The sequence below is a fragment of the Furipterus horrens genome, unplaced genomic scaffold (genome assembly GCF_987537825.1).
Source record: "Furipterus horrens unplaced genomic scaffold, mFurHor1.1.pri manual_scaffold_9, whole genome shotgun sequence".
Taxonomy (NCBI): Eukaryota; Metazoa; Chordata; class Mammalia; order Chiroptera; family Furipteridae; genus Furipterus; species Furipterus horrens.
In genome coordinates this window covers 68,012,568-68,040,462 of record NW_028327179.1, presented here as the reverse complement: position 1 = coordinate 68,040,462, position 27,895 = coordinate 68,012,568, and the positions used below count along the sequence as shown (strand labels likewise).

General features: G+C 35.9%; 1 protein-coding gene across 1 annotated transcript in view; it reads right to left on the bottom strand.

Moving 5' to 3' along the window:
* The window catches only part of MDFIC (MyoD family inhibitor domain containing), a 141,487-nt gene that overhangs the window by 76,075 nt on the left and 37,517 nt on the right, over positions 1-27,895 (bottom strand). Inside the window, exon 4 of the mRNA XM_090286765.1 lies at positions 3,498-3,773. Within this exon, the coding sequence (XP_090142891.1) occupies positions 3,498-3,773 (276 nt within the window). The remainder of the gene's footprint in view (positions 1-3,497; positions 3,774-27,895) is intronic.

Genomic DNA, 27,895 nt, shown 5'->3' with positions numbered 1-27,895 from the left:
CACTCTCCCAGGTCCCAAGTGATGGACAGAGGTGAACAGCAACTGATCAGATACCCTGAGATTCAGCAGTAAAGTGGGACATTTAAGCATCCCCAAGGGTTTTGCATGGGCCCACCGCTTCCTCTTCTAACAGCTGTCACCACCACTGACAGGTCACGTAATACACATCACGGTCTATGATGGAATATTTGCTCCATAAGACGCAGACATTTCCCCCCACTTTTAGGGGGGAAAAATGCGTCTTTTAGAGCAAAAAATATGGTACCTTTTTCTCAGAGGACATTATAAATAGGCAAAATATCAGTGGTTAGTAGCATAGATTGTGGATTCAGAGTTATCTGGGTTTAAATTTCAATTTTATCATGTACCAATTGACTTTGGTGCCTCAGTTTCCTCATTTATAATTAGATAACTACATATGGTTCATAGCATTATAGTGCTGTTGGGAGGATTAAATGAGTTCATACAAGCAGAACAGATAGAACAATATCTGGTACTACATGAATAAAGAAAGCTTAAAGAGAATCTGTTGGAGCACATGTCTATATGTCTGTGTACTCAAGTCTTAGATAACCCACAGTTAAAGACATATTAAAACACATCACCAACTCACTGTCTCAATTATGTTGCTGGGCCAATCCTTACCTCTGTATAATTAACAGGCCCATATCATCGCAGCTTTTTCCAAACTTGATCAACAAGGAAGCCTTTAATGCTCTTACTGAAATACTACGAAATGACTAAATATTTCATTCCATCAGCTGAAACACAAAATGCCCCTCTACTTGTCAATATCATTTATGTGCAATACAAAGAGAGTAACCGCAATCACCATTCATCCAGAAAAAAATATACATTGTCAAACTGGGCATGGTTAGCTGTTTTTTGAGGTTTTCAGTGCATATTATTTTACTACTTATTTGCTCATTTTGCTGTAAAAAGAACAGATATAGATGATGAAGACTTAAGAAAAATGTAAAACAAATCAAAAACATAGAACTGAGAAAATTCTATCTATTAAATCTCCCCAGTATTATTGCTTAAAAAATAATTTATATTCATTTTTATTAGTGTAACAAATTGAGCCTGTTCAAGACTTGCTGTTCTGAAATAGAATCCTCCTGAAATCCAGATGCTATGTTTGTTCATCAAAATCCTTTTTGCTATTGCCCTATTCTATTCCACAGGTATTAGATTTCTTCTCAGCCATGGATCCTACATGGTCTGTACAACAAGAGACCTGTCTATAGAGTGAAGTGTAAAGAGAGCATCAAAGAATCTTGGAACTGAAACTTACTTTGAAGATTTCTAATCCACACATTCACACCATTTTATAGAAAAAGACGCCCCAGGGAAACCCAAGTATCCCAGCTAGCTAATGGCAGAGCTGAGAATATTTTCTTTTTTATTTGCCATCTACCAATTCTATCTTGCTTTTCCCCCGTTTGTTTGTGTGTTTGTTTGCTTGTTTAACTACAGTGCATTGGCAAGAAAATGAACAACTTTAAAACTGAAAATCAGAAGAAACAACAAAATTTTAGGTCACAACCTTATAGAGCAGAAAAAAGCATGAACACATCTGAGAAAATATGAACTAAAGAAAATTTAATTTTCATCTAGATTTAAGCACTCAAAATAAAATAAACCTACAACTGGCTAAATTCTATAGCTTAACAGCAAAGTTAAGGATAGGATATTATACAGTATATCTAATCATTTTCATTAGTGCTTCAAACTTCTCATGTCCCCCAAAACGGGTCTGCAACAGATTTTGTGATAATGTCAAGATTACAGGGGACTTCCCTTATCCTTATCTTTGTGGTAGGCTGTCAGTGTGAGTGTGTGTGTAGGAAGAGGAAACAAAGAAGAGAAAAGGGAGAGAGAGAAGAACAGGGATTGTAGAACTATATTTCATTTATATACTATTGATTTTCCTCTTCTTTCCTGTGTTGCTTAGGAAGCTGCATTCTTACACTGGAAATAAATTCATACATGATATTAAAAGCAAATAATGAAAAATTTTATATAAAGTTCATCAGCAATTTCAGGTTGGACTGATAGGCAAATGTTACTTCTCTTTATAATAAGTAAATACCAATGGAAGTTAGGGACATACAAAGTAAATTCAAATGTGAAAAACAAGTGGATTTCAATTGCACTCAATTATTTCACCCAATGACCTAAAAGTGAAGATCCTCTAAAGAAAATTGCATTGCCTTCCCAACTCCTTGGAGAGCCAGTTTAGTTAACAGCCTACCTATGCTTCAGAGATGACCATGTAGCTAACATGTCAAACTAATTTTAAAGTGTCAATCATGGCCCTTTCAATATAATTAGTTTGGAAAGTAGTGTCACTGACCTGCAACTATGCAGACCATTTATTATCATAATATTTGACCAACCTAATACTTTACCTAAGTTGAATTTGAGACACCTGTACCCAGAATGTATTATCCTTTCTCCTACTCATTACTGGTAACTCTAAATACAATTTCCTATTTACAACTCAATTTATCTCTAGGAATAAGCATGGCCAACTTCACAGAAGCATACACAGAATTTCCTCCTTTTAAGATTTCATGGAAATTAAAATAGAAAGGCAAAGGGAATAAGAAATAAATATATACATACTAGATGGGATATTTGAGTGTTTTGAGGCTCAAGAACTGCTAAAGCGGGGGGTGGAAGGGAGGAAGAACAGAGGAACACGGATATGCTAGGAGAAATTTGGAACCTTAAATATGAGGGAGACTATTCCCTTTTTTAATGTAATACAGCAAGCCATTTTTATAAAAAATAAAATAAGCCTGTAAATTATAAACACATGTTATAACACGGGCTTGTGTTATAGTAAAGAAAAACATTCTCAGGTTCATAATATTTAACCTAACTTTAACCTGGCAAAGGCAGGATGAGGCAGAATTGAAAAGGTAATAACTAGTTCCTGAGAGGAGCTAAAGGCCAGGCCACAGTGAGGTTGGAATGGGGTGGGGTGGCTGAAAGACGCTGGTCAGTCAAGCAACAGAGGTAGGTCACCTGGCCCATTCTCTGTTAAGAAGATAAAAATTACCAAGTTTTTCTTCTGGTTTGTTTTGTGTATTTAAGAACTGATTTGCAAGCAAGTAATCTTTTCTCTAAACCACATAATAACATATTAAATCAGAAACAAAAAATACTCATATATATTCATGTGACACAATTGTTGTATTCATATTTTTAAATGTGGCATTTAAAAAGAAGTATAATAGTTATATATAAACTAATGACTATTCACTCAAAAAGACAATAATCTAAAAGCAAGATGTCAGCTGCCAATGTTTCTTTTCACAGCCTGTATTATCCTTTGAAGATTTAAGCTGCATTTTACCAAAATCCCCATTTGTCTGACAAATAAGCAAGATTCTTCATTTATGTTTACTTGATCGAATAATTATCAAATATTAGTGAATAGGATTTTACACATGGTTAAATGAAATATGTATGTATCTCAAACTTACCTTCAGGTGAAGAGCCTGGCTTTTGGGAAAAGACAGCATTTACTTTACTCTTCTTATTGATATCATTATTTATAGACAAGCTGGACTGAATTTTTCTATGCATTTTTTGAGAAACAGGAGCTGAAAGTTTTCGACTATCTGCAGATATAGTTTTGGTCCCATTGTGAATTCCACTTCCATTGCTCAGACTTTTGTGGCAGTTCTTTATCTTGCCTATTTCCTCCTCACTTGGTTCCTGTGCTGAAGTTTGAAGCTGAGGCAAGCGCTGAGGTTGGGCTAAGTTAAAAAGCAGGAAAAGTTTACCAGGTTAAAAAAGAAATTTATATTTTAAATTAAAATACATTCAGTAACAGACTTTTTTGAATTGTACTCATGATACTAAAAATGAAAGGGAAAAAAAGTAAAACACTAATAAATATGGATATAATAACAACAAAATATATAACATAAACAATAATGAATAAATATAGGGAAAGCATCCTTACTAAAAGGGAAAATGAGAAAGGGGGTTGTCAAAGGTGATATTACACAGGGATATAAAAAGAAAAAAAAGCGTATTTTTTTTTTAAAGAAAATTGAAGTTAGAAATTGGAAAAGGTAATTCAACACTCATTCAACAGCAAAAGTGGATGGGTTTTATTTTTGTGCCAGGTGCTGTTATGGGTGCCAGAGACACAATAATATTATCTTGCAATCCCTGATAATGGTAAACTACCGAATTAGCTTATGAAATAAAAGGAAAAGAATAATGGATTCAGGTATAAAAGCTGAACAATATAGAAAAATATTGTGGGATGCAGTATTTGATGTCCACTTTCTAGCAGACCAGTGCGTCAACAGCGCAGCAATGAAGTTTTCATTAGAGGAACCCTGTTGAATGTAGAGGCATGATCCTTAACTATGTAATTCTTGAGAGTCTCTGTGCTGCTAATAGATTTATTTTCTATTTAAATTAGCAAAAATGATTCCTGGTTTTTGCAGCTAAGAGTTCTGATCTCCCCAGAAAATGTTATTCATTTACACTGGTTAAATAATGAGATTATTAAAATCAACATTTACTTTGATTGTATAGCTCCTAAGCAATGGTATCAATCAAAGCTTTTCAGTTAAAAACAAGAAGAACAAAAACCATCATTGTCAAAATTTACTTTTATAATTCCCTGGAATTTCAAAATCTAAAATTGCTGTTATAATTAGCCTCGTTTTCAATTTATAATTATGAACAGTTATAAAATGTAAATTAAATCTAAATACTAAGAACTCTTCAATTTAGAAAACCTATTGTATGCAAAGCCATATAATATCTAAAAGGGATGGATTATCTGTGATCTAAGAACTTCCTAAGACTCCGCATGTGTTTTTTACAAAGAAGGCAATTTGCATTTGAAGATGTCTTCAGCAAACATTGTTAATGTCTGTTCTTGTTCCATATCCCATATATTTTGAAGATAAACATCTTAATATATCAAAATATTCTCCTCTTGACTGTACAAATTTCAAAGAAAAGACAAATTGACATTTTTTAATTAAACAAAAGCATGCTCTCATATTAATACCTGATTTATAGAACTAATATATGAATATAGTATTCTCTCACTTACTGCAGGTATTACATTTCAGACCACCCCCACAAAGTAGGACCTTACATTTATTCTACACTCTTAAACCTACTACTTTAACAACATATGTATACAGTACTGCAAAATCCCACGATATAGTGAAAAATCCGCGATAAATAATTAAATATAATATTTTTAAAAATCCCGTGACACAGTGAGGCCACGATAAGTGAACCGCAATATAGTGAGGGACTACTGTACCTCTGTTTTTAAGTTATTTAATAATAAACAAAGGAGAAAAATCATCAAAATAAAATATTTGTGAATATCACAAGGTGATGGTTATAAAATGTATCAAAATATTGTTTTTCTCACTTCTGATGAAAAAAAGAAAAGATTACTTCTCTGTTTAAAGGCTATATATGCTATATACTCTTCATATAACTAAAATTGGCAATCGAGGCATCTGCAAAAGGAGATCTATTTCTTACGGGTGACACATCTTTTGATCTAGAGATTAATTTGCTGCCCCTGTACTTCTTGCATCAACGAAAATAACATCCTAATAAGTTCTATTAAACATAAAGCTAGTTATACATATTTATTTAATAGGATGCCAAAGACAGTTAAACCTAATTTGGTGTTCTTTTCAGAGCACTTCCAGTAATCTCACCAATAAATGGAACATATTGGGCCACATTTTTTTCTGAAAAGAATAATTCAAGCAACCCGAGCATTTGATTAAGTTGAAATGTCATTGACCAATGCTGGGGAGATTTCTTATCAATCAAAAATGTCCTATCATATTCCATAATCCAAGATAAATTTAAAATCACTATGTAATAAACAATACATAAAAATAAAGGTGGTAAAATACAACTATGTCTTGCCATCAAATCTAAAACTGACAGATCTGACCATTTTCTACTATCAAAATTGACTATATTCAAATTACTGGGTATTGCTAGAGTGATATTCAAACATATTTTTAATGATTTATCTATATCTCAGTCTTCAAAATGACATCTATTTCTATTGGCAGATAAATGATAGTACCTTAATTTCTGTTTCACTGTCACCTAATTATTTTTACTATAGTTTTATGGTCAGGTATTCAAGTATTATCTCTTCACTTGTTTTTTTTTTTTTTTTTATGCTTTATCATTTATGCTATTACAGTTGCCACGATTTCTTTTCCCTTTGTTTCCCTCCACCCAGTGACCCCTCTCCCTGCAGTTGTCCCCCGCTTAGTCCATGCCCATTGGTTGTGCATATAGTTCTTATCAACATCGTCCTATCTACTCCACTCCCTCCTAATATGCTTCTTAATTCCTGTACCATCTCCCTCCCTTTCCCCCATTCCCCTCCTCACTGACCTCCCCCCAAAATGTTCCCCATACCTCTAATTCTTTTCCCACCCTCATTGCCTACTTAGTTTGCCTTTGTTTCAATTCCCTAGCTTCTGTTGGTTGTTGTGATACAGTTCTCATTCTAATGTTCACAGTTTTGATCCTCCTTCTCTTAAACAAGTCCCTTTAACATTTCATATAACAGTGGTTTGGATATGATGAACTCCTTCAGTTTTACAAGGTCCTGGAAGCACTTTCTCTGCCCTTCGCTGGATAGAGTAATTGTGGTTGTAGGTTTTTGCTTTTCATTACTTTGAATATTTCTGGCCAGTCCCTTCTTGCCTGCAGAGCTTCTTTTGAGAAATCAGCTGATAGTCTTATTGGGACACTTTTATATGTAATTCTCTTCTTCTCTCTTGCTGCTTTAAAGATTCTCTCTTTATCCTTAATTTTTGACATTTTCATTATAATGTGTCTTGTTGTGGTTTTCCCTGGGTCCAGTTTTTTTTCTTTTTATCTCTCTGTGCTTCCTGGACCTGTAAGTCTATTTCCTTCCCCAAGTTAGGAAAGTTCTGCTTCAATATTTTTTCACATAATTTTTCAATCTCTGGTTCTCCTTCTTCACTTTCTGGCAACCCTATGATTTGGATGTTGGCCCACTTATAGCTGTCCGATAAGTTTCTGAGCCTCTCCTCATTTTCCTCACATCTTGTTTCCACTTTATGCACTGGTTGACTGTTTGATCCTTCCCTATGTTCCGATTTGTTGATTTGATCCCTGGTTTTCTTGTCCTCACCACTAGTTTCATATGTGTTTTTGTTCATTTCAGCAGGAGTAGCCTTCATTCCTTCCCCGTCTTGTTTAAGATCTGCTGTTAGGTCACTAAGCATTTTTATAACCAAAGCTCTGAACTGAGCCTCAGAAAGATTTCCTATCTGCTGCTTCGTTAGATTAGATATTTGCTGTCTGGTCAGCTGCGTCATTGGGATCTCTATCACGATCTGTGCCATCCTGACAGTTTTGTGTTTACCTTTCCTTCCTGGGCAGGGCTGTCACACCTCCTATGCTATAGGGGGCAGAGCCCCATGCACTCATCACAACTGGGCGACCCATAATGCTGTGGCATTATCTGTGGGGGTAGGGGTCCAAGATGGATTCTTGCCATTCACTCTCCGCTGAGAGACCAGGAGCCTCCTCCTCCATCCCCACCCCCTCTGGGCCTCACAGTCCAAGGCAATGGAGGTCTGCCTTCCCTGGCTTCGGAATCACAAGCTGACAGGTGTGGTCTGCAGCCAGGGGTGCTCCCCAGGCGCTTCTCACCTCCCCCTAAATACAAGTGTCTGTGCTTACCGCTGTCCTGCCTCCATCACTGCTGCTGCCACGGACAGCACAGCTTGAACTCTCCTCCCCGGCTTTGCCCCTCCTACCTGTCCAGACAAGCACCACTTCTATATAACTTCATACATTGGACTTCCATTTATTTTCTGGAACTTCTGGTTATTTATGGTTTTGCAGTAGTTGTATTCTTTCTTAGTTGTGGAGGGAGATGCAGCATGTGAGCCTTGGCCTCTATCTTGGCAGGAAGTCTCCTGTGTTTGTTTGCTTCCACGTCCCAGGGAGAGCTGTCACTCCTACTACATTGTAGGGGGAGGAGCCTTATGTATTCATCAGTAACAGGCGACCTTTTTCACCACGTTGTGGCACTGTATGCGAGGGAGGGGTCTGAGAAGGAACAATGCCGCTTGCCCAGCACTTACCCCTTTTCCAGGCACTTCTCCCACTTCTGCACTGGACTGGCACCCCTCTAGCTGCTGCCCTGGCAGTCATTCCCAGAGTGGGTGGGTCTGCAGATGTTCTAGAACCATGGGGCCCTTTGAATAAGTGGACTCTGCTGAGACCGGCAGTTTCTGCCTCCGACCCAACCCCCATTGGTTTGCACAGTCAAAAGCAATGAGGCTTGATTTTCTCCGGTGCTGGGACAGTGAGCTGCGTGGTCTGGTGAGGAGCTGGGAACACTCCTCAGGTGTCCCTCCTGATTTTTTAAAATGTGTAACTGCACTTTCTGCTGGCCTGCTGCTGTTGCCACTGCTGCCACCACCACACCGTGTCCTCTCTGCCCCAGCTCCACCCCTCCTACCTGTCTGGATGAGTATTTCTTCCTTATATCCTTGTAGCTGGACTTGCATGCACTTTGATTTTCTAGAAATTCTGGTTGTTTCTAGGTTTGAGGTAGTTATATTCCTTCTTAGTTGTGGAGGGAGATGCAGCATGTCTGTCTATACCTCCATCTTTGCCGGAAGTTCTTTTCTTTTTTTTTAACATTAAAACTTTCTTAGTTGTATGATTTTGTCAGATGCATGCAGTATGTATGTCAAAACAAAACTGGATACACCCCAGGTATATTAGTTATCTCAACAGGCATTTATTTTAACTTCATTGATAATCATTCATGGGTGAGACCTGAATCTTACAGTAAAGTAACAATTGCCCTTGTTGAATGGCTCAGTTGGTTGACGCATCATCCCATACATCAAAAAGTTGTGGGTTCCATCCCCAGTCAGGGCACATACCTAGGTTTCAGATTCAATCACTAGTCAGGTTATGTTTGGGCGGCAACTGCTTCTCTCTCACATTGATTTTTTTTTTCTCTCTCACTCTCTTCCTGCCTCTCTAAAATCAATAAGCATATTCTCAGATGAGGATTTAAAATGATAATAATAATTAAACCAAGTCAAAAACATGATTTTATTTTCAAATAAAGAACAAAAACTTTTCACTAATTAAACCACAACTACTTGGCTTTAAACAGATTTATTTTTCTTACTGTGTAAAAGTTGTGTATGGCTTTAAAAAAAAACAAACACTAATACGGTAACGACACGATGCTTCTTAAAACACAAGTGATGTCTAGGGACCCTCACTCTCCCTTTAACGATCCACTGCTGTCTTTCTTTTTTCAAATCTTTACATATGTGACAGCCCTCAAAAGTAGACCATAGACCATCTGGCATTTTCAGAGGTGTAACTTGTGCAAATTCAGCTCTATTGGGAGCACACTGCTATCTTCTGCCTGTGTTATAAAGGGACAATAGAATGTAGAACTTATGAGTTGTTTTGAATTATTCATTTTTTTGCCTGTATATTCAAGAAATTTTACAAACTCTGCATTTTGTACTACATAATCACAAGTGTTAAAGGTACAAAGAAACTTTTTGACACTTCTTTTCTACAGAAAGCTGGCATTTTGTTTGATATATGAACATTCAGGCTTCTGTTATTTCATTCTAAACAGGATGAGTGCTTCTGCAAAAGACCCCATTTTGAACTTACTCTATATAAGCAAAATAACGTATTCATGATATTCAGTAATGAATGCAATACACATTAAAATTTTAAATACCAGTTATATGAACACTCAGCATCTTCAAATCTGGATAGCATTGGTCACCCGCTTACTATATATGTAAAGTATTTTTTTAATCGTTGTTCATATAATGCAGCATGATTGTAATTTTAATATCCATAGTGAATAGTTATAAATGTCTGAAGAAATACTGTGCTTTCTAGATTCAAATGTTTTCAATTCAGAAGGAAACCAATAGAAGTAGATCTAGTGATTTTCAATAATAATAATAAATATGGGAGTAATGAGTCAACAGCATGAACTTCTTCTGATAATTTTTTATATGTGTGATATTGTAGCTTAGTAATAGTCATACTTAAAACTGCACCTGTTGGAGAAGCAACAAAAGCAACATTTTGATATAGCATATTACCTATTACCATGTGCAAATCATCCACAGTTGCTGGTCTCTTTACATAAAACAGATTTAATAAAATCCTAAAGGAATTCTTACGCCTTTTAGTTCAAATGGTTGGTGTACACATACAAAAAAAAAAAAAAAATCAAAATTAAATGCTTAGGATTTAAAATTGTCAGTAATAAAATGATGTCAGTAGAATATGGGAGTGGGGAGGCAGAAATTACTGGAAACTGAATTACTCTTCCCAAGGATAGTTATAAGCTTTTACTGGTTTCACAGTAACTCTGCTACTCTGTAGTCACTATGAGACAAATATGAACACACACACACACTAAAATAAAACACTTTTATTACATATATAATAAAACTGTTTTCTTATATATATAATATGCATGTATACATAATAACAGTTTTAAATTACTTCGATATGCACAAATATAATAAAATTATATTATTTTATTCATTGTTGTAATGTAAATTTAGGCTAAAATCAACTAAAATATATGTGCTAATGGAAACTCTGTTTATCAGCTTGGTGCAAACCTTTCTCAGTGGGCAGACTCTGAGTGGCCCCTGTATCCTAATGCTCAAATAGTCTGGAAGCTCCCTGCATTTTCTACCTGTGTCCTTCATTCTACTCTAAGGGTCTTTGGAAAAATTTTATTTACCTCTTGAACTTCTACACTCTTTTATTGTATATTGTATTTTCCACCTTCATTTTATTTACTGTATATATCAATATATTGAAAAATATTTTGGAATTATGATTGTTTTGGAACATTGACCAATTTGAGAATACCAATCAAATTCTGTGACTACATAACTGGGAGTCTGAAGGATGGAGGGCATTTTCTTTTGATGATATTGCACACCTAGTAGTTAGAATTTCAACAGTGATGCAGTTTTCATTATTGCAAAATAAATCAATGGGTAGCAGGGGTTGGAGGTACTTCCTCCGCAAACAGGAGGATAAAACTTTAAAAATTGTTTGGAGAATAGATCATTTTTCTGTATTTGAAAAAAAAAGTATTTTGAAAATACTTAAACATATTTAAGTTGAACCTGGAGGGGAGAGACTTTTAGCTATTCAAAAATCCATTCTCCCCAATTGTCCTGGGCACCTAGCCAACCCACCTTCCAGCTTTTCTTGCAGTTTCATTCAGCCATGTAATCACGTTAGCTCTGAAGCAATGAGAACAGAAATTTATTTCTGCCAATTCTAGTCCTAAGCCTTCGGACATGAGCGTGCCCTTTCCATACTTTCTTTCCTGCCCTTGGTAGCAACACAGCTTTGACCATAAATGAAGGAAATAACTTAAGGGATGCTGGAGAAAACAAACAGGAGGAATCTGCATGTCATTTGGGAAGAAGAGCCTCTCAGTGATGTGGAATGATCAGCTCGTACTATTACATAAGAAATAAACTTTATTTAGCCATCAGATTAATGCTGGCATTCATTGTTAGAAAACATTAATAGCTTCTACAAAGGCCTTTTGACAATTATGTATGGTATATACACATATAAATACTGAAACTATCCATAGCCCAAGTGACCCAAAAGATACCACATGTACTAGGAAAGAAAAAAAAAAAAAAAGAAACAACATAACACATTAATAGCAGGGTAAAGACCACCGCCAAATTCACAGCCTGTGGTAGAGCTCAGAAAGCAGCAGCTCAGCTTTACTATGCAGGAGTTGATTATCATCTAGGGAGGATAATGCATCATGTAGTATGGAAGAAAAGTACTCACCTATTTGAAAAGTACTCTGCCATTTGAAGACAATTTTCTAACTCCCTCAAATTTCTCTCCTTATCATGACGGGGAGGAAGTCAGGTAGCTGGCCAGCCATCTCGCTTTGCTCAGGACAAAGGAAGGTGTTGAAGTGTGGAACTTTCAGTTTTAAAACTGGGACAGTCTCAAGCAAACTGGACAAGTTTTTCACTTTTATACCAGGAGCAATGTGTACACAACTATTTTTGTCAAGACACTGACAACAAATGGTAGGCTATATATAGGCTTTAAACAAGACTCATTAGGGTTTGAATTCTAGGATTAGCATTTTGGGGTTCTATAAACTTGATGCCCAGATTCATGTCCCTGGGCATCAGTATCATCACTGGCAAGTGAAAGGAAAAGCTAGATCCTTACAGGTATAGGTTGGTTTAACGTCCACGTTCCGTTTCATGTTTTCCCCTCTCGTTACTCTACCCTACCTTATTTTGCTCCTATTTCTTTCTGATTTACCATTTGCCATTTTTTTAATGCTGTGTTACCAGGGTTTTCCCCCCTATACATCCACCCAAAACCTTCTTGTAAATGAACAGTTTCCCGGTACACAAACATTACCTTTCATTTTTCAGAAAAATTATGACTTGAAAGAAAAATAAAATAAAAAATAGATTTTTTTAAAAAAGGTATTTTTTAAGATTTGTATATATTACTGAAATCTCCCCAATCAGTAAACCAATAAATAACAAAGTCTTTATATATCTTCTCCTGTATAGTTTTACTCTAATGCTTGTTTTTATCCTCAAACGACAGTCAAATTTTGCCTTACTTAATGCCAGCTACTGCACATCACAGTTTCTAGTTAATTTATCTGGATTATATGAGCCTATCAATCATACATTTGAGAACAGAACATTTCCAGTTTAATTAGCAGATTTCATTATGGATTGCTGTTTACAAGTTTTATTTATATTTTAAAATATCATGCTGTCCTCCCATATAATCCATAGTGAAGATGGGATTTGCATTTGCTGTGATATCCTTTGTTCTCTGACTCAACTTGACAAAGTTGGCCTCTGCTTATAATTATGTATAACTCTGTAATAAGTATATCTAAACAAATGTATATGTACCTGGATTTTACAGAAAATAATAGCTTAAACAGTGTTTTTCTATGACAGAAAATATATTAATTCGAGAAATAAAAAAGAGAGAGAGAGAGCACAAAGGAACCATCTTCCAGAAACCTCTTCTACATACTGAAATTTTTATGATATGGTAACTTTACAAGGAATAATATCCTTACGGTCTTTTGAAGAATAATTTCTGAGTTTTTTCATTGGTAATAATGGGAACATTCAGGACAAATACATATTTTTTAAAATATGAAAGGCATTTCTTTTGTTTTTTAAATAATCAATTAGTGAGGAAGCAAAAGTTTGAAAATCCCTACTGCATTAGTTTCAGCAAACAAAAGCTTCCCTCAGAATTCTCAATACAACAAGTAGCAAGGTAAGAAGTTTCAGGTAGCTACTACTCATATACATATACATCCATCTTCAGACCATCAGTTAAGCATTTCTTCATACTTGCTAATTTTTCACCATAAATTTTATAGGAAAATATGAAAAATAATTATTAGTTTTTGTTTTCATATATAATTACTTAAAAAGCACCTGACTGTGTATTATAATGTGATAGAACATATGCAAGTACTATCTATAATGAGCAATGTATAATGTATACTATGGTAAAAATAGGGTAGATAACAGCTATGAAAAGCATACACTGAAAATTCCAGATATTGGGAACTTTAGAATTCACCCAGAGACTTTATACACTGATTACAGCTTTCAAGAACCACAAAGCATGTAAGCAGACCCCCAGTAAGAAGCATGTAGCACTCTTAGGTTTCAACTTAATATACACATTAACACATTTGAATAAATGCAGAAATGCTTTCTAATATAGGTCCTAGAATCTAGACCTGCTTTTGGGTGCCATTAGCCCTCCTCCATGTGACAAGAGCTCTTTGGTAAAGCAAGGACACAAGTCAAAAAACGAGAAACCAAGAACTACTATCTAATATAGTAAGCTGCATCAGTAGTAGGCTGAAATGTGATACTAAGAAAAGACAAGAATGGGGACAATGGGATTGCTCCCTCCTTGCCTGGAGAATCAGTGGTCAATATGAAACACTAGGAAAGTACTTAGTGAAAATGAGCTCTCATCACCCTTGGGACACAGATAGTGTGTATATTAAGACTGAAGCTTTACGGTAACTGTGGAAAACTATTCACATATAGGTATATTGGACTTCTTATGGCTTTCAATAGCTGCTACAGTAAAAAAAAAAACTACTTTATAACTGGCCAAGGTAAAAGATGACTGGAAAAAGTAGGCAACTTTTATTACAGAAAGTTGTTTTTACCTGGAAACAACACAGTCCTAACTAGCAATAATCAAGTAAGTTTGAAATTGTGTAAATCCAAGAAGGTACACCCCTCTGCACTGACATATTTCAAAAAGCCTTCCTTACCTTGGTGAGTAGAGCACACACTGGACTGCCTTTCTATAATTCACAGATATATTTAGAACCATAAGCAACATCCCTGGCCAGTGATATAGAACCATAAAGTTCATTATTTGATACAACTTTTGGTGGCAGTTACCAGAAAATAAAATTTTCTGCCACTAAGTCCAAAAATAGATATTGATGCTAACAAAGATGCTAAATTATATATTGCTAGAAAAATCATTAGCCTAGCAAATAAAGGTTCATGACTGTTACACCCAAAGCAATCCCTGAATCTAAGTCCTTGTTACCAACAACAAAAGAACTATGACGGCCCCTGCAAGAGAATCTTCCCAAAGTCCTTCTCAGAGATGGCCATAAATGACATATAACAAGGGAAATCTTAGCAGATAATCTTGGGCTAAGACATCCACTGGTCACAGAACACAGACCAAGGCTAAGGAAGAAACTCAGTAAAGAAATGCTTATGATATTCCATGGCCACTTTGTCTTCTGTACTATCCTTACGCAGGGAATACGACCTAGACTGATACTGTACTTGAGAAGTTACAGTACAGCTATCATATACTTCCTTCAACATTATACAATCACATACTTTTTTAAGGCATAAGTTGCAGAATCATAAAGAGCTAAATCCAAATTTCAGCAAAATGAGATTTTTGAATCATTTCAGAGAAAAAATAAACATCATCCAGAGTCTATGGGACAATGACCGCATGACACTAGCTCTAGATGCATCATCTGGATAGACTTTTATTTGTTTCTCATTATGGAGAGGGAGAGTATGTATATATTTATTCAAAGTATAACTGGATCTCATTAAGTAGGAAGATTTTGACATTATATGTATGGGGACACACAAAAATGAGTGCTGGTCAGCCTAGTATTGGACCATTGTAGACACCTGCTCTTGATCCATCCAACATCATCCCCTTTATTCTGGTAGCAGTATAAATAATAATGAGAGCAGGACCTCAATTTACTGACAACAACCCTTTAAAAAACAGTACTTTTACTTACCCACATTTTGTATAGAGAGTTTGACAACAATGGGGATTTGCTGACTTGCCTTTGTTATATAGAGTGCCTTAAGAACAAGATTCTGTCTTCTTAAGAGTTCCATCAACCTTATCAGGAACATACCTGCTGACAAAGAGCCTTGTACAATGTTAAACACCCAGTGGATACCCAGGGAAAATTAACTGATGATGATGAATTATACCAGCTTTTAAGCTGTCACTTGATCCCAGTATATAACAACCTTCCTGAATAAATCAGGCAACAGTTTGATATTCATACCATTATAAACTTCATCCTTCACCTTCATGAGTCTAGGGAGTTGTTGTAAAACCATAATATGAGAATGGTGGAACTATAGAAAAGATTCAAAAAATTTCCTCTGTTATAACAGGAGAATTGAAGATTAAGTTACAGATAGCATAGTATGTAGAGGGAAATTCATCAAAAATATTAGTTAAGTGACCTTTCTGAAAACAATAAAAAAGTCATACCAAATTATATATATATACATAAAAGTTTTTCCCCTCCTTACAATAAAAGTTAATACAACTTAATATTTAAGTGGATCTTCTTGAGGTTAGAACAGTAGAAATGCAGATGAAAACTCAGAAGATATGGAATTAGTCAGAGGAAACTGTGAATTGCTATCTGAACATTTAAAAAGTAAATTTACCCATTCAAGGTGAATCAGAAATAAAGTAAATTTTGTTATTATGAATTCCCTAGAGCTTTAAGGTATAGCTCACAACCCTCAAAGTTCATTGATGAGTATTTGTTAATAAGTTTTCACTCTTCAATAAATTATTTTAATATATGGTCTGACACAAAGAAACCTTTGTGCTTTAGTCCTAATAACAATTTTCATCATAAATAAAGTTTCTCTGACATAATTTTAAATTTTAGGACTCTAAGCGAAGTTCTAAGAATTGACTCTAAGGGATGGTCTTAATTGTCATGACAACATTGATAGGAGATCCTGGAGTATTTACACCATCAGAAGTAATGAACAAGCTGCTTATCTGACATAAATAATAACAATATCCAGTAAGGGAGAAGATGGTGGCAGAGTAGGTAGCAGTGTTGTCTGCTTACTCCCATCGCGGAAAAACTTGGAGTACAAACACAGAGAGCAGTGAGTGAGTGCAGATTTCAGATAGCGCAAACAGGGAAGGGAGTGTGGCAGCAGCGTGAAAGGGGGCAGAAAGCTCGCTTGTGCTCTCAAAAGGAGTTGCTGGGCACCCCAACCCAGTCATTGGGCACCCCACCCGGTGCCGCAACTGCACCGCACCCTAAAGGGGTAGCTGAAGACCGGCTCATTAACCGGAATCTGCTTAGAAACTGACATCTGCCAGAGGCACTGGGACCAGCAAAGTCCGGAAGGGAGTCAATGATAGGGTTTCCTTGAAACAGCCAGAAGTGTGAGAAGACAAAGAACAGCCCAGACTGTGGGAAACTATGAACTGAGTCCAGGTGGGTACTCCCTGGGCTGGCAATCCTGCGCCCTGGGCACACACATTGTGGCACCACCAAACAAGGAAGCGGAACTGAGCCAGGGAGAGGGACCCATACAGGAAAGATGAGGCGGAAACGCAGACTCAGTAGGGACCCCAGACAGGCAAGCAGTACACACAGGCGAACAATAAGATGGAGCACAGAGACTTTTTGGGAGGGAGAGCAAAGACAGAATCCGCGGTTGGTCAGGGACTAGGGAAATGCACACTGGCTTGCCAGCAAAACAACGTTACTATACAAGCCTGAGGATTGCTGGAGGGCGCTGCAGGACAAGTGGGGAGAGACCCAACTCAGTGAGGCTCACAGCAGAAAGCTACAGCAAGCCCACGAGTGAGAGAAAAGCAGCCACAGAACCAGCCAGATCTCCTCACAGCCAGCCAGGCAGAAAAGATTGGAAACCCACAGAATTTTGACCAGGGGTGGATCTAGAAAAAGAAGACTGCACCCAAAGGTTGAACTGAGTAAAAACTCTTTCTTTCTTTTTTTCCTTTTTTTTCTTTTCTTTCTTTTCTTTTACTTTTTCTTCCCTTTTCTTTTCTTCCCTTTCCTTTTTCTCTTCCCTTTTTCTTTGTTTTTTTCTTCCTTTTATTAAACTCTTTCTTTAATCTGTTTCCTACCTCCTCTTCCTTCTATCCTTCTTTAATTTTTTTGTTTGTCTGTTTTGTTTATCCTCCCTTTCACACTAAACATATAGCATATAACTGCTATATAAACCTAATACTATACACTTCCACATTCTCACTTCATTCTGCATTCTTCTCTCTTTTTTAACATACAATGTAAATATTCTGTACTGTCTCACATAGCCTTGATCCTACTTACTACTATTATTATTCTATCACCTTCCCTCTCAAAAATCATCTTTCCTTCATTTAAAACAATGCTTATCAGTATCTCCTATGTAAAACAGTCTTAACCTCTCTATATTTATATTAATATTAGCTCATTTGCTGCCAATAGTTGGATTGTGGGTGGGGGATATTTTTGAGGGTGTGGGTTTCTTGCCTGGGTTGTGTGTTTATGTTTTAAGAGTATCTCCACAAAATAACTCAAGACAAGGTAGGTAGAGTGACTCTCAATCAACTAGCCAAAGGGAAGGTCCCACCAAGGAGCAACACAACAACAACCAAAACTGAAATACAACCAGAAAGCTTAAACAAATGGCATAAAAGGCATCCCAAGAGTGTCAGGCTCAGAAGATCAAAGAGACTGCATCACTGAATCCCCCAGGTCTCCTATAAAGAATCTCATACCACGAAGTCAGGAAATCAAAGCAAACAAACCTCATAAACAAAAACAACAAGAAGACTCCAACACAGGAAAACACAGAAACAGTCTCCCAATGAAAGGAAAAGAGAAATCCCCAGGAATAGAGATAGATGGAACAGACACAAGCCAACTATCAGACATGTAATTCAAAAGAATGGTTATAAAGAAGCTCAATGTACTTGACAATCTCAAAGAAAACTATGAAAAACTCCATACAAATTACAAGAAACTCCAAGGAAACAACAAAGAATTGCAGGGAAGCTACAAGGAACTTACAGAGAACTACACCAGCATAAAAAAGGACATGGAAACTATTAATAAGAACCAGGATGAAATGAAAAATACAATTTCTGAACTGAAGAACACAGCAGAATCAATCAAAAGCAGGCTAAACGAAGCAGAAAAAAATTCCCAGACAATACAACAAAATGAAAAAAAGACTTAAAAAGAATGAAGAGGGTTTAAGAGAACTGCAGGACAACATTAGACTAAACAACATTAGAATCATAGGGATACAAGAAGAAGAGGAGGAACAAGGGATAGAAAACCTGATAAAAAAAAGTAATGACAGAAAATTTTCCTAACCTGATGACAGAAAAAATAATGCAAGTAAGAAAGCACAGAAGGTCCCAATGAAGATGAACCAAAAAGGCCCACTTCAAAGCATATCATATTTAAAATGGCAACATTCAAAGACAAAGCAAGAATCCTAAAAGCAACAAGAGAAAAAGGGCAAATAACATATAAGGGAGCTCTGATAAGGCTATCAACTGATTTCTCAACAGAAACACTACAAGCCAGAAGGGAATGGCAAAAAATATTCCAAGCAATGAAAAACAAAGGCCTACCACCAAGACTACTCTACCCAGCAAGACTCTCATTCAAAATGGAAGGTGAAATAAGGAGTTTCTCAGAAAAAGGAAGACTAAAAGAATACATCTCCACAAAACCAGCACTGCAAGAGATGCTAAAGGGAATGCTTTAAGAAAAAGAAGAAAAAGAGAGAGGGAGAGGAACACAGGTACAAAGGGAAATGAATAAACACCTGTCAATAATAACCTTAAATGTAAATGGATTAAATGCTCCAATTAAAAGACAAAGGGTAGCAGAATGGATATGAAAACATGACCCACATATATGCTGTCTACAAGAGACACACCTCAAAACAAAAGATTTACACAGACTGAAAGTGAAGGGATGGAAATAGTATTCCAAGCAAAAAGACATGAAAAAAAGGTGGGTGTAGCAATACTTACATTAGACAAAACAGATTTCACAGCAAGGGCAATAAAAGAGACAAAGAAGGACATTTCATAATACTTAAGGGAACAACCCATCAAGAAGATGTAATCCTGGTAAACATATATGCACCCAACATAGGAGCACTCAAATATATAAGGAAAATACTAGAAGACTACAAGAAGAATATCAACAGCAACATACAGCAGGAAACTTTAACACCCCATTGTCAACAATAGACAGATCTTTGAAACAAAGAAACACCAAGGATAGTGAGGCACTGAACAACACACTAAACCAAATGGACTTAACTGTTATATATAGAACTTTTCACCCCAAAGAAGCAAAATATACATTCTATTCAAATGCACATGGGGCATTTTCAAAGACAGACCACATGACAGGACGCAAAACAAGCCTCAACAAATTCAAAAACATTGAAATTATATCAAACACCTTCTCAGGCCACAATGCCTTGAAACTAGAAATCGACCTCAAGGAAAAAACTTCAAAGACATTCAAACTCATGAAGAATGAATAACATGATATTAAATAATAAATCGGTTAACAATGACATCAAGGAAAAAATCAAGAAGTTTCTGGAAACTAATGATAATGAACACATAAAAGCCCAAAACCTATGGGACATATCAAAAGCAGTCCTGAGAGGAAAGTTCATAGCAATACAGGCCTACCTGAAAAGGATGGAAGCAGCTCAAATAAAAAACCTAACCCTACAGCTACAAGAACTAGAGGAACAACAACAAACAAAGCCCAGGGTGAGTAGAAGGAAGGAAATCATCCAGATCCAAGCAGAATTAAATCACATAGAGACTACACAAACAACTCAAAAGATCAACAAAAGTAGGAGCTCATTCTTTGAACAAATAAACAGAATCAACAGGTCTTTAGCCAGGCTCATCAAGAAAAAAAGAGGACCCAAATAAATAAAATCAGAAATAGAGGAGAAATCATGACTGATATCACAAAAATATAAAGGATTGTAAGAAATTACTACAAACAACTGTATGGCAAGAAACTTGACAACCTAGATGAAATCGACAAATTTCTAGTAACATATAATCTTCCAAAATTGAATCAAGAAGAAGTAGGAAGCCTGAACAGACCGATAACAAAAGTGAAATTGAAACAGTTATCAGAAATCTCCCGGCACACAAAATCCCTGGACGGAATGGCTTCATGGGCGAATTTTACAAAACATTTAGGGAAGAACTAACTCCTACCCTCCTCAAACTATTCCAAAAAATCCGAAACACTTCCTATGAAGCCAATATTACCCTAATTCCAAAACCAGGTCAAGACACAACTAAGAAAGAAAACTACAGGCCAATATCACTGATGAACATAGACGCTAAAATCCTCAACAGAATATTGGCAAACAGGATCCAACAATACATTAAAAAAGATCATATACCATGATCAAGTGGCATTCATCCCAGAGGTGCAAGGATGGTTTAATATTCACAAGTCAATAAATATAATACACCACCTAAACAAATTGTAAGACAAAAATCACATGATCATATCTATAGATGCAGAAAAATCATTTGATAAAGTACAAAACCCATTCATGATGAAAACACTCAGCAAAATGGGAATAGAGGGAGCATACCTCAACATAATAAAGGATATATATGAGAAACCTGAAGCCAACATCATACTCAATGGACAAAAACTGAAAGCATTCCCCTGAGATCAGGAACAAGACAAGGATATTCACTCTCTCCACTCTTATTCAACATAGTCTTGGAAGTTCTAGCCACAGCAATCAGAAAAAAAAGAGAAATAAAAAGCATCCAAACTGGGAAAGAGGAAGTAAAACTGTCATTATTTGCAGATGACATGATAGTATACATAGAAAACCCTATAGACTCCACTAAAAAAGCACTTGACATAACAAGCGAATTTGGCAAAATAGTGGGTACAAAGTAAATATACAGAAATCTAAGGCATTTCTGTACACCAACAATAAAATATCAGAGACAGACTATGAAAAGAATATCCCATTTCCTACAGCAACAAGAAAAATAAAGTATCTAGGAATAAATTTAACCAAAGAGATAAGAGACCTGTACTCAGAAAACTATGTAACACTGAAAAAAGAAATTAAGGAAAATACAAATAAATGGAAGCAAATACCATGTTCATGGATGGGAAGAATCAACATCATTAAAATGTCCATACTACCCAAAGCAATTTACAGATTCAATGCAATCCCTATTAAAATACCAATGACATATTTCACAGACCTAGCACAAATACTTCAAAAATTTATATGGAACCTAAAAAGACCACAAATAGCCAAAGCAATCTTGAGACAAAAGAACACAGCAGGAGGAATCACAATACCAGACATCAAACTATACTACAAAGCCACCGTGATCAAAACAGTCTGATACTGGCATAAGAACAGACGTATAGATCAAGGAAACAGAATAGAGAGCCCAGAAATAAACCCAGGTCTGTATGGTCATCTAATATTCAACTAAGGTGGAAGGAGCATTTAATTGAGTGAGAAGAGCCTCTTCAACAAATGGTGCTGGGAGAACTGGACAGGGACATGCAAATAAATGAAACTAGACTATCAACTTACACCACACAACAGAATAAACTCAAGATGGATCAAAGACTTAAATGAAAGCTGTGACACCATAAAAGTTCTAGAGGAAAGCATAGGCAGGAAAATTTCAGATATCCCACGTAGCAATATTTTCACGCATACAACTCCTTAAGGCAAGGGAAATAAAGGAAAAAATAAACAAATGGGACTACATCAAACTAAAGAGTTTCTGCTCAGCAACAGAAAACATTAGCAAGATGAAAAGGGAACCAGCCATATGGAAAAACATATTTGCCAATGATACCTCAGACAAGGGATTGATCTTCAAAATATATAAGAACTTACACATCTCAACACCAAGAAGACAGCCCAATTCAAAAATGGGCAAAGGACCTGAACAAACACTTCTCCAAGGAGGATACATAGAGGGTCGATAGACCCATGAAAGAATGCTCAACATCACTAACCATCAGAGAAATGCAAATAAAAATCACAATGAGATACCACTTTACAACAGTCAGAATGACCATCACCAACAAACCAACAAACAACAAGAGCTGGCAAGGATGAGGAGAAATGGGAACCCTACTGCAGTGTTGGTGGGAATGCAGACTGTGCAGCCACTATGAAAAACAGTATGGAATTATCTCAAAAAACTAAAAATGGAACTGCTTTTTGAACCCACAATTCCACTGCTAGGATTATACCAGAAGAATCCTGAAACCCCAATTCATAGCAGCACTGTTTACAATAGCTCAGTGCTGGCAACAGCCTACGTGCCCATTTGTTGACGAGTGGATTAAAAAACTGTGGTACATTTACACAATGGAGTACTATGTAGCAGAAAGAAAGAAGGAACTCCTGCCATTTGCGACAACATGGATAGAACTAGAGAGAATTATGCTCAGTGAAATAAGCCAGGCAATGAAAGAAAAATACCATATGATATGACCTAATATAGGAGACTAAGGAACAGCACAAACACATGAACAAAATTGAACAAAGAAAAGAATAACAGTAATCAGGGGGGAGCAGGGGAGGGAGAGAACGGGAATAAGTAACGGAAGGGTTTAAACAAAGAACATGTATAAAATACTATGTACATGGACAATGCAATGGAATATAACTGTGGGAGAAGGGGTGGGCTGGGTGGGGTGGAGAAATGGGGGGGGAATGGGACAACTCTAATTGAAAAACAATAATAAAAAACAAAAACAAAAAAACAATATCCAGAAAAAATGATGCAATAAAGTTTTCTAAACTTCTGGAGATAAGATTCATATATATGAATTTTAAATTCTTTTTTATATGTGAACAAGAGATTACAACTTAAAGATAATGGAAGGTCTTCAATATGTGAGTGAATAAATAAAAAAACACTATTTAGTTATTATTCTCATCTTGTCTTCCTAAGATGAAATCCTCCCCAACTCTTCCCACATTACAAGCTGCTTTAAAATCTGAGGAATGTGTAGTAGATTCTCTTTTTCATCAATGTATCAAGGACACTTTAACCTCTGTAGGAGTAAAATGATACCCAAAGATACCTGGAAATGACTAAACACAGAAGAACAAAATAATTAATCACATTTATATTTTAACATAAGTGAGATTGTTTATACAAATATTTCTTCCTCTAATTTTGCATTAAAACCCACAAAATCTGCTCAGGAACCTTTGACTGCAAACTAAAGTTATTGTAAATTGTTTGTTGAGTATATACTATAGTGCCAGCCACTGCTCCAAGCATAAGGGATATTACAGGGAATACAATGCACAATCACCTTGCCCTCACAGAGCTTACAGATACTTATTATCGTATATAACAAGAAATCCAAAGATAGGGGAGCTCTGTTATTATTAATTTTGCAGGTTCTATGTCTTCCCTGTCAGTATGTAAACTTCCCCATCTGACTATCCCCATCAAAGTTATAAGACAAAGCTCCAGATATCAAATCTAGATATGATGACAGCCTTAGAAAAAGAAGGTACTCTTTCCAACCTTCTCTTTAAGAATATAAAATTACTTTCCCAGAAACCTTCTAGGAGATGTCCCATTGGTCAGCACTGGGTTATATGGTGACCCCAAAGCTCCTTTCATCTCTGCCCCCAGAACAAACTTGGTTTAAAGGGCAACCTTCTCTACAGGACTGTATGCTCTTCTGTAGCAAGAAACATGTGATTCCTTTATTTGTATATTCACTCAATGAGCATTTTTTATTTTATTAAATTTATTGGGGTGATATCCGTTAATAAAATTATATAGATTTTAACTGTACACTTCTATGATGCATGATCGATAAATTGTATTGCGTGCCCACCACCCAAAGTCAAATCATCTCCTGTCACCATATATTTGGTCCCCTTTACCCTTTACTACCCCTTACTCCCTTACCCCCTACCCTCTGGTAACCACCATACTGTTGTCTCTGTCATGAGTTTCAGTTTTATATCCCACATATGAGTGAAATCATATGGTTCAACGAGCACTTAAGTGCTATATCCAACTGCCCGGTACTTTTGAATATCTGCTCAACCACATGGAAGAGTGGTCACTTAGAAAAATCAATGAAACAATAGAAGGAAACAATAATAATTATTCTGCAGCTCACAATTTCAATCATTTAAATAAATCTTAAGAAGTACATATTGCTTACCTAAAAAAGTAAACAAGGGAAACATAAGCACAATTGCCTTTTCCCTTACCTCCCTGATGATGACTTCTATTTAACCCGGATGATTTTTAGAACCCCTAGCAGGTATCTTCATCCTCCAAACCCTCACAACTATTTCAGCCAGTTGTTATTTGTAATTCAACACAATTGGAAAAATGATAATGTCAAATTTATTCATCACCATAGATCTTATACTAATTTCATCAACATTTAGAAGATTATTAGTGTTTCCAACAGTATACAAAAAGCCATAAATAATAACCAGAATGATTTTAAAAATCTTAAAACTATAAGAGATCTTAGCACTTGAAATAGAGTGTCTAGAAAAGCCCATTATATATAAAATGTTTTATATGTATTGCTCATTCTTTTTTTAAATTTTTTTATTCATTAACTTTTAGAAAGAGAAGAAGGGGCAAAATAAAGAGAAAGAGAAACTGATTTATTTCTCCACTTAGTTATGTATTCATTTGTTGATTCTTGTGTGTGCCTTGACAGGGGATTGAACCTGCAACCTTGGTGCATCAGGATGACACTCCAAACAACCAAGCTACTAGGCCACGACTATTCCTCATTCTTTTAGCAAATATTTATTGAACATCTACTATGTATCAGACACAGTGCTAAGACTAGTTAAATAGAGGTGAATAAAAAAATATTAAACATGTAATTAAACAGATAATAAACATTGTATACAATCTAAAATGATAGTGAAACTATAAAAGAAAAGTACTAGTATCAGAAAGAATAACAAGGGACTATTTTGGTTTGCATAGCTAGGTACAGCATTTCAACAGAGACCTGAGGGGAAAGAGTCTTCAAAGAGAATGAGTAACAGGGTTTCAGGTCAGACTAAGAACACCGGCCAAGCCCTGAGGTAGATGGAGTCAACATATTTATTGAACTGTTAGAAAGTCAACATGGCTAGAGAATACTCACATGACCACATATTTATTGCCCAATTAAAATTATAAATATTTACAAATACATTAGAAAAATCATAGAATGTGCTTCTGTAAACCCTTCCAGGCAGTTTTCTTCCAGATATTGTGCTTCTTTACCATATAATCCATTACTATAATAAATTATTTACTTACAAGACCACTCTCAGTATACGTGACCAGAAGTTGGCTTAAATACTTACAGTCAATCAAGACATTCCCATTAAAAGAGTTCTTAGGAAGTTACATAAAGGGGTCATCAATTGCATGTAAAATTAAAATACAACCACAATTTGAAATATCAAGAAACACTTATAAAAATATTAGCTTTTATTTATTACCCAAGAAAGAAGCACATCAATTTCTCTGCACTGTACACAAATTTATTTATATTGAAATTGGGTGAAAATTGTTCTGAGGCTAGAGAAACTAGTACAAATTATTTTATGTTCTTTAATAGTAAAATAAATAGTTGTGAGGGAATCTGGCTACTATTCTTATGAATCTGCTCAGATCTTAGAAATAAGACTATCACTCTGTTTCGTATTTATCTTTGTGTTTTATTCAAATATCCTAAGTCAAATTCCTTTATTAATTTAAAACTAACAGTATCTTTCAACCCTTTACCAACTCCAAAGGGTTTATTTGAACAACAAACATCCTTTAGTAATTTCTTGTGTGATTTCAAAAAATATACTCCCTCTCCAGGGATTCTCTTATCTCTTGCTTTGTGCACTCCCCTGGAGAATCATAATTCTAATCCTGAACCACAATGGGTAGGATGCTGATCAAGAGCAATTTTAATCAATTTTAACCTTTCCTGGGGCCTTAAAAATTTCTAGTAATTTCTAGTAATTATTTTCTATTAATATAGCCTTTTAAATACCATAGAAACCACATTGTGGTTCACAAATTGTAAGTGGTAACTACATATTCTCGTTGATAATCAAAGACCATTTTTAAAGGTTACAGCCCTGTTTCTGCCACTAACTACCTGGATATTTTTGGACAAACTGTTTACCTCTTTCTGCTTCAATTTGCCAACTGAAAAAACACTGAGATTGATCTCTAAAGCACCTTCTCTAACTTTAATATTGCAAGTATATAAGGTCCATGATTAATTGTCAATATTAGAAAAGATTCTGGAAAGAATCAGTGTAAGCACTCAATTCACTGCAGGGCTTGTAATTTAGAATCTAAGCCACTTTGATAATATCTATTGATATAATTATTAAAATTTTATTTTTCTAGAGAAAGAAGCATAAAATGTTCGAAGGTATGATACTTTAAGTAGAAACATTCATTAGGAACAAAATTAACCTGAAAGAGTGATAGTAGTGATTGAGCACTTTTCCATCCACCTAGAGCCAACAACTACTAATTGAACAAGGTTCATAGCCGTTATGCTCTTAGCCACATGTCAGGAGCTCAAGGGCAGCTTCTAGTGATGACAACGACCAGTAGGAAGTAAGATTAAACCTCTTCATTTTCTTTTCAAAATTGGAATATTAGTGAACAAAAGACAATATAAAAATAAATTATTTTCTCTATTGGTTTGTGATATCTGCATCGTGACCTTCAATGTTTAAGGCGACAAGAAGTCAGGACTGTGTATGTGTCTTGTCATTCAGGCAAGACATTCAACTTCACTGAGCACCCTGTTGTCAGTATGTCACTCACTCCCATGCTCTGTTATGCCAGGTGCCCAGGGTCTGGAGCTTGCCTGGTTTAAATTCCCCAGAACACCACTCTCTTATGCCTTGTGAGGGTCAAAGTGAGAATAGCTGCACAGATTTGAGGGCTGGAGGTGAACCAATGGTTTAAGTTTTCTGAACTCAACTTTCAAACTACATTTTTCTCCAGTCTTAAATTCATCTCAGTTTCCAAGTGCCCTCATGCTTCCAAGTTAGACTTTCGGTAAACTACCATACTGTGTCAGAATAACATTTAGGTCCTGATCTCACAGTGCTACAAAGTCAGTTATTATTGCTCCATCTACTTTTTATCTTCCAGGAAATACTCAACATCTATGACTCACTGTTGTTTTTGTTTGTTTGTTTTCTGTTCCAAAAGAATGGAATACATATGTTTAATCTCCTATGTTGAAAAACAACATGTTTTCTTTTTTTCAAAACAAACAAGAAAACTCTAGAAAAGTTGGCAAAATGTTATCAATTGTTAAATAGAGTGGTTGATACACTGGTGTTTGTGATATTCTTTT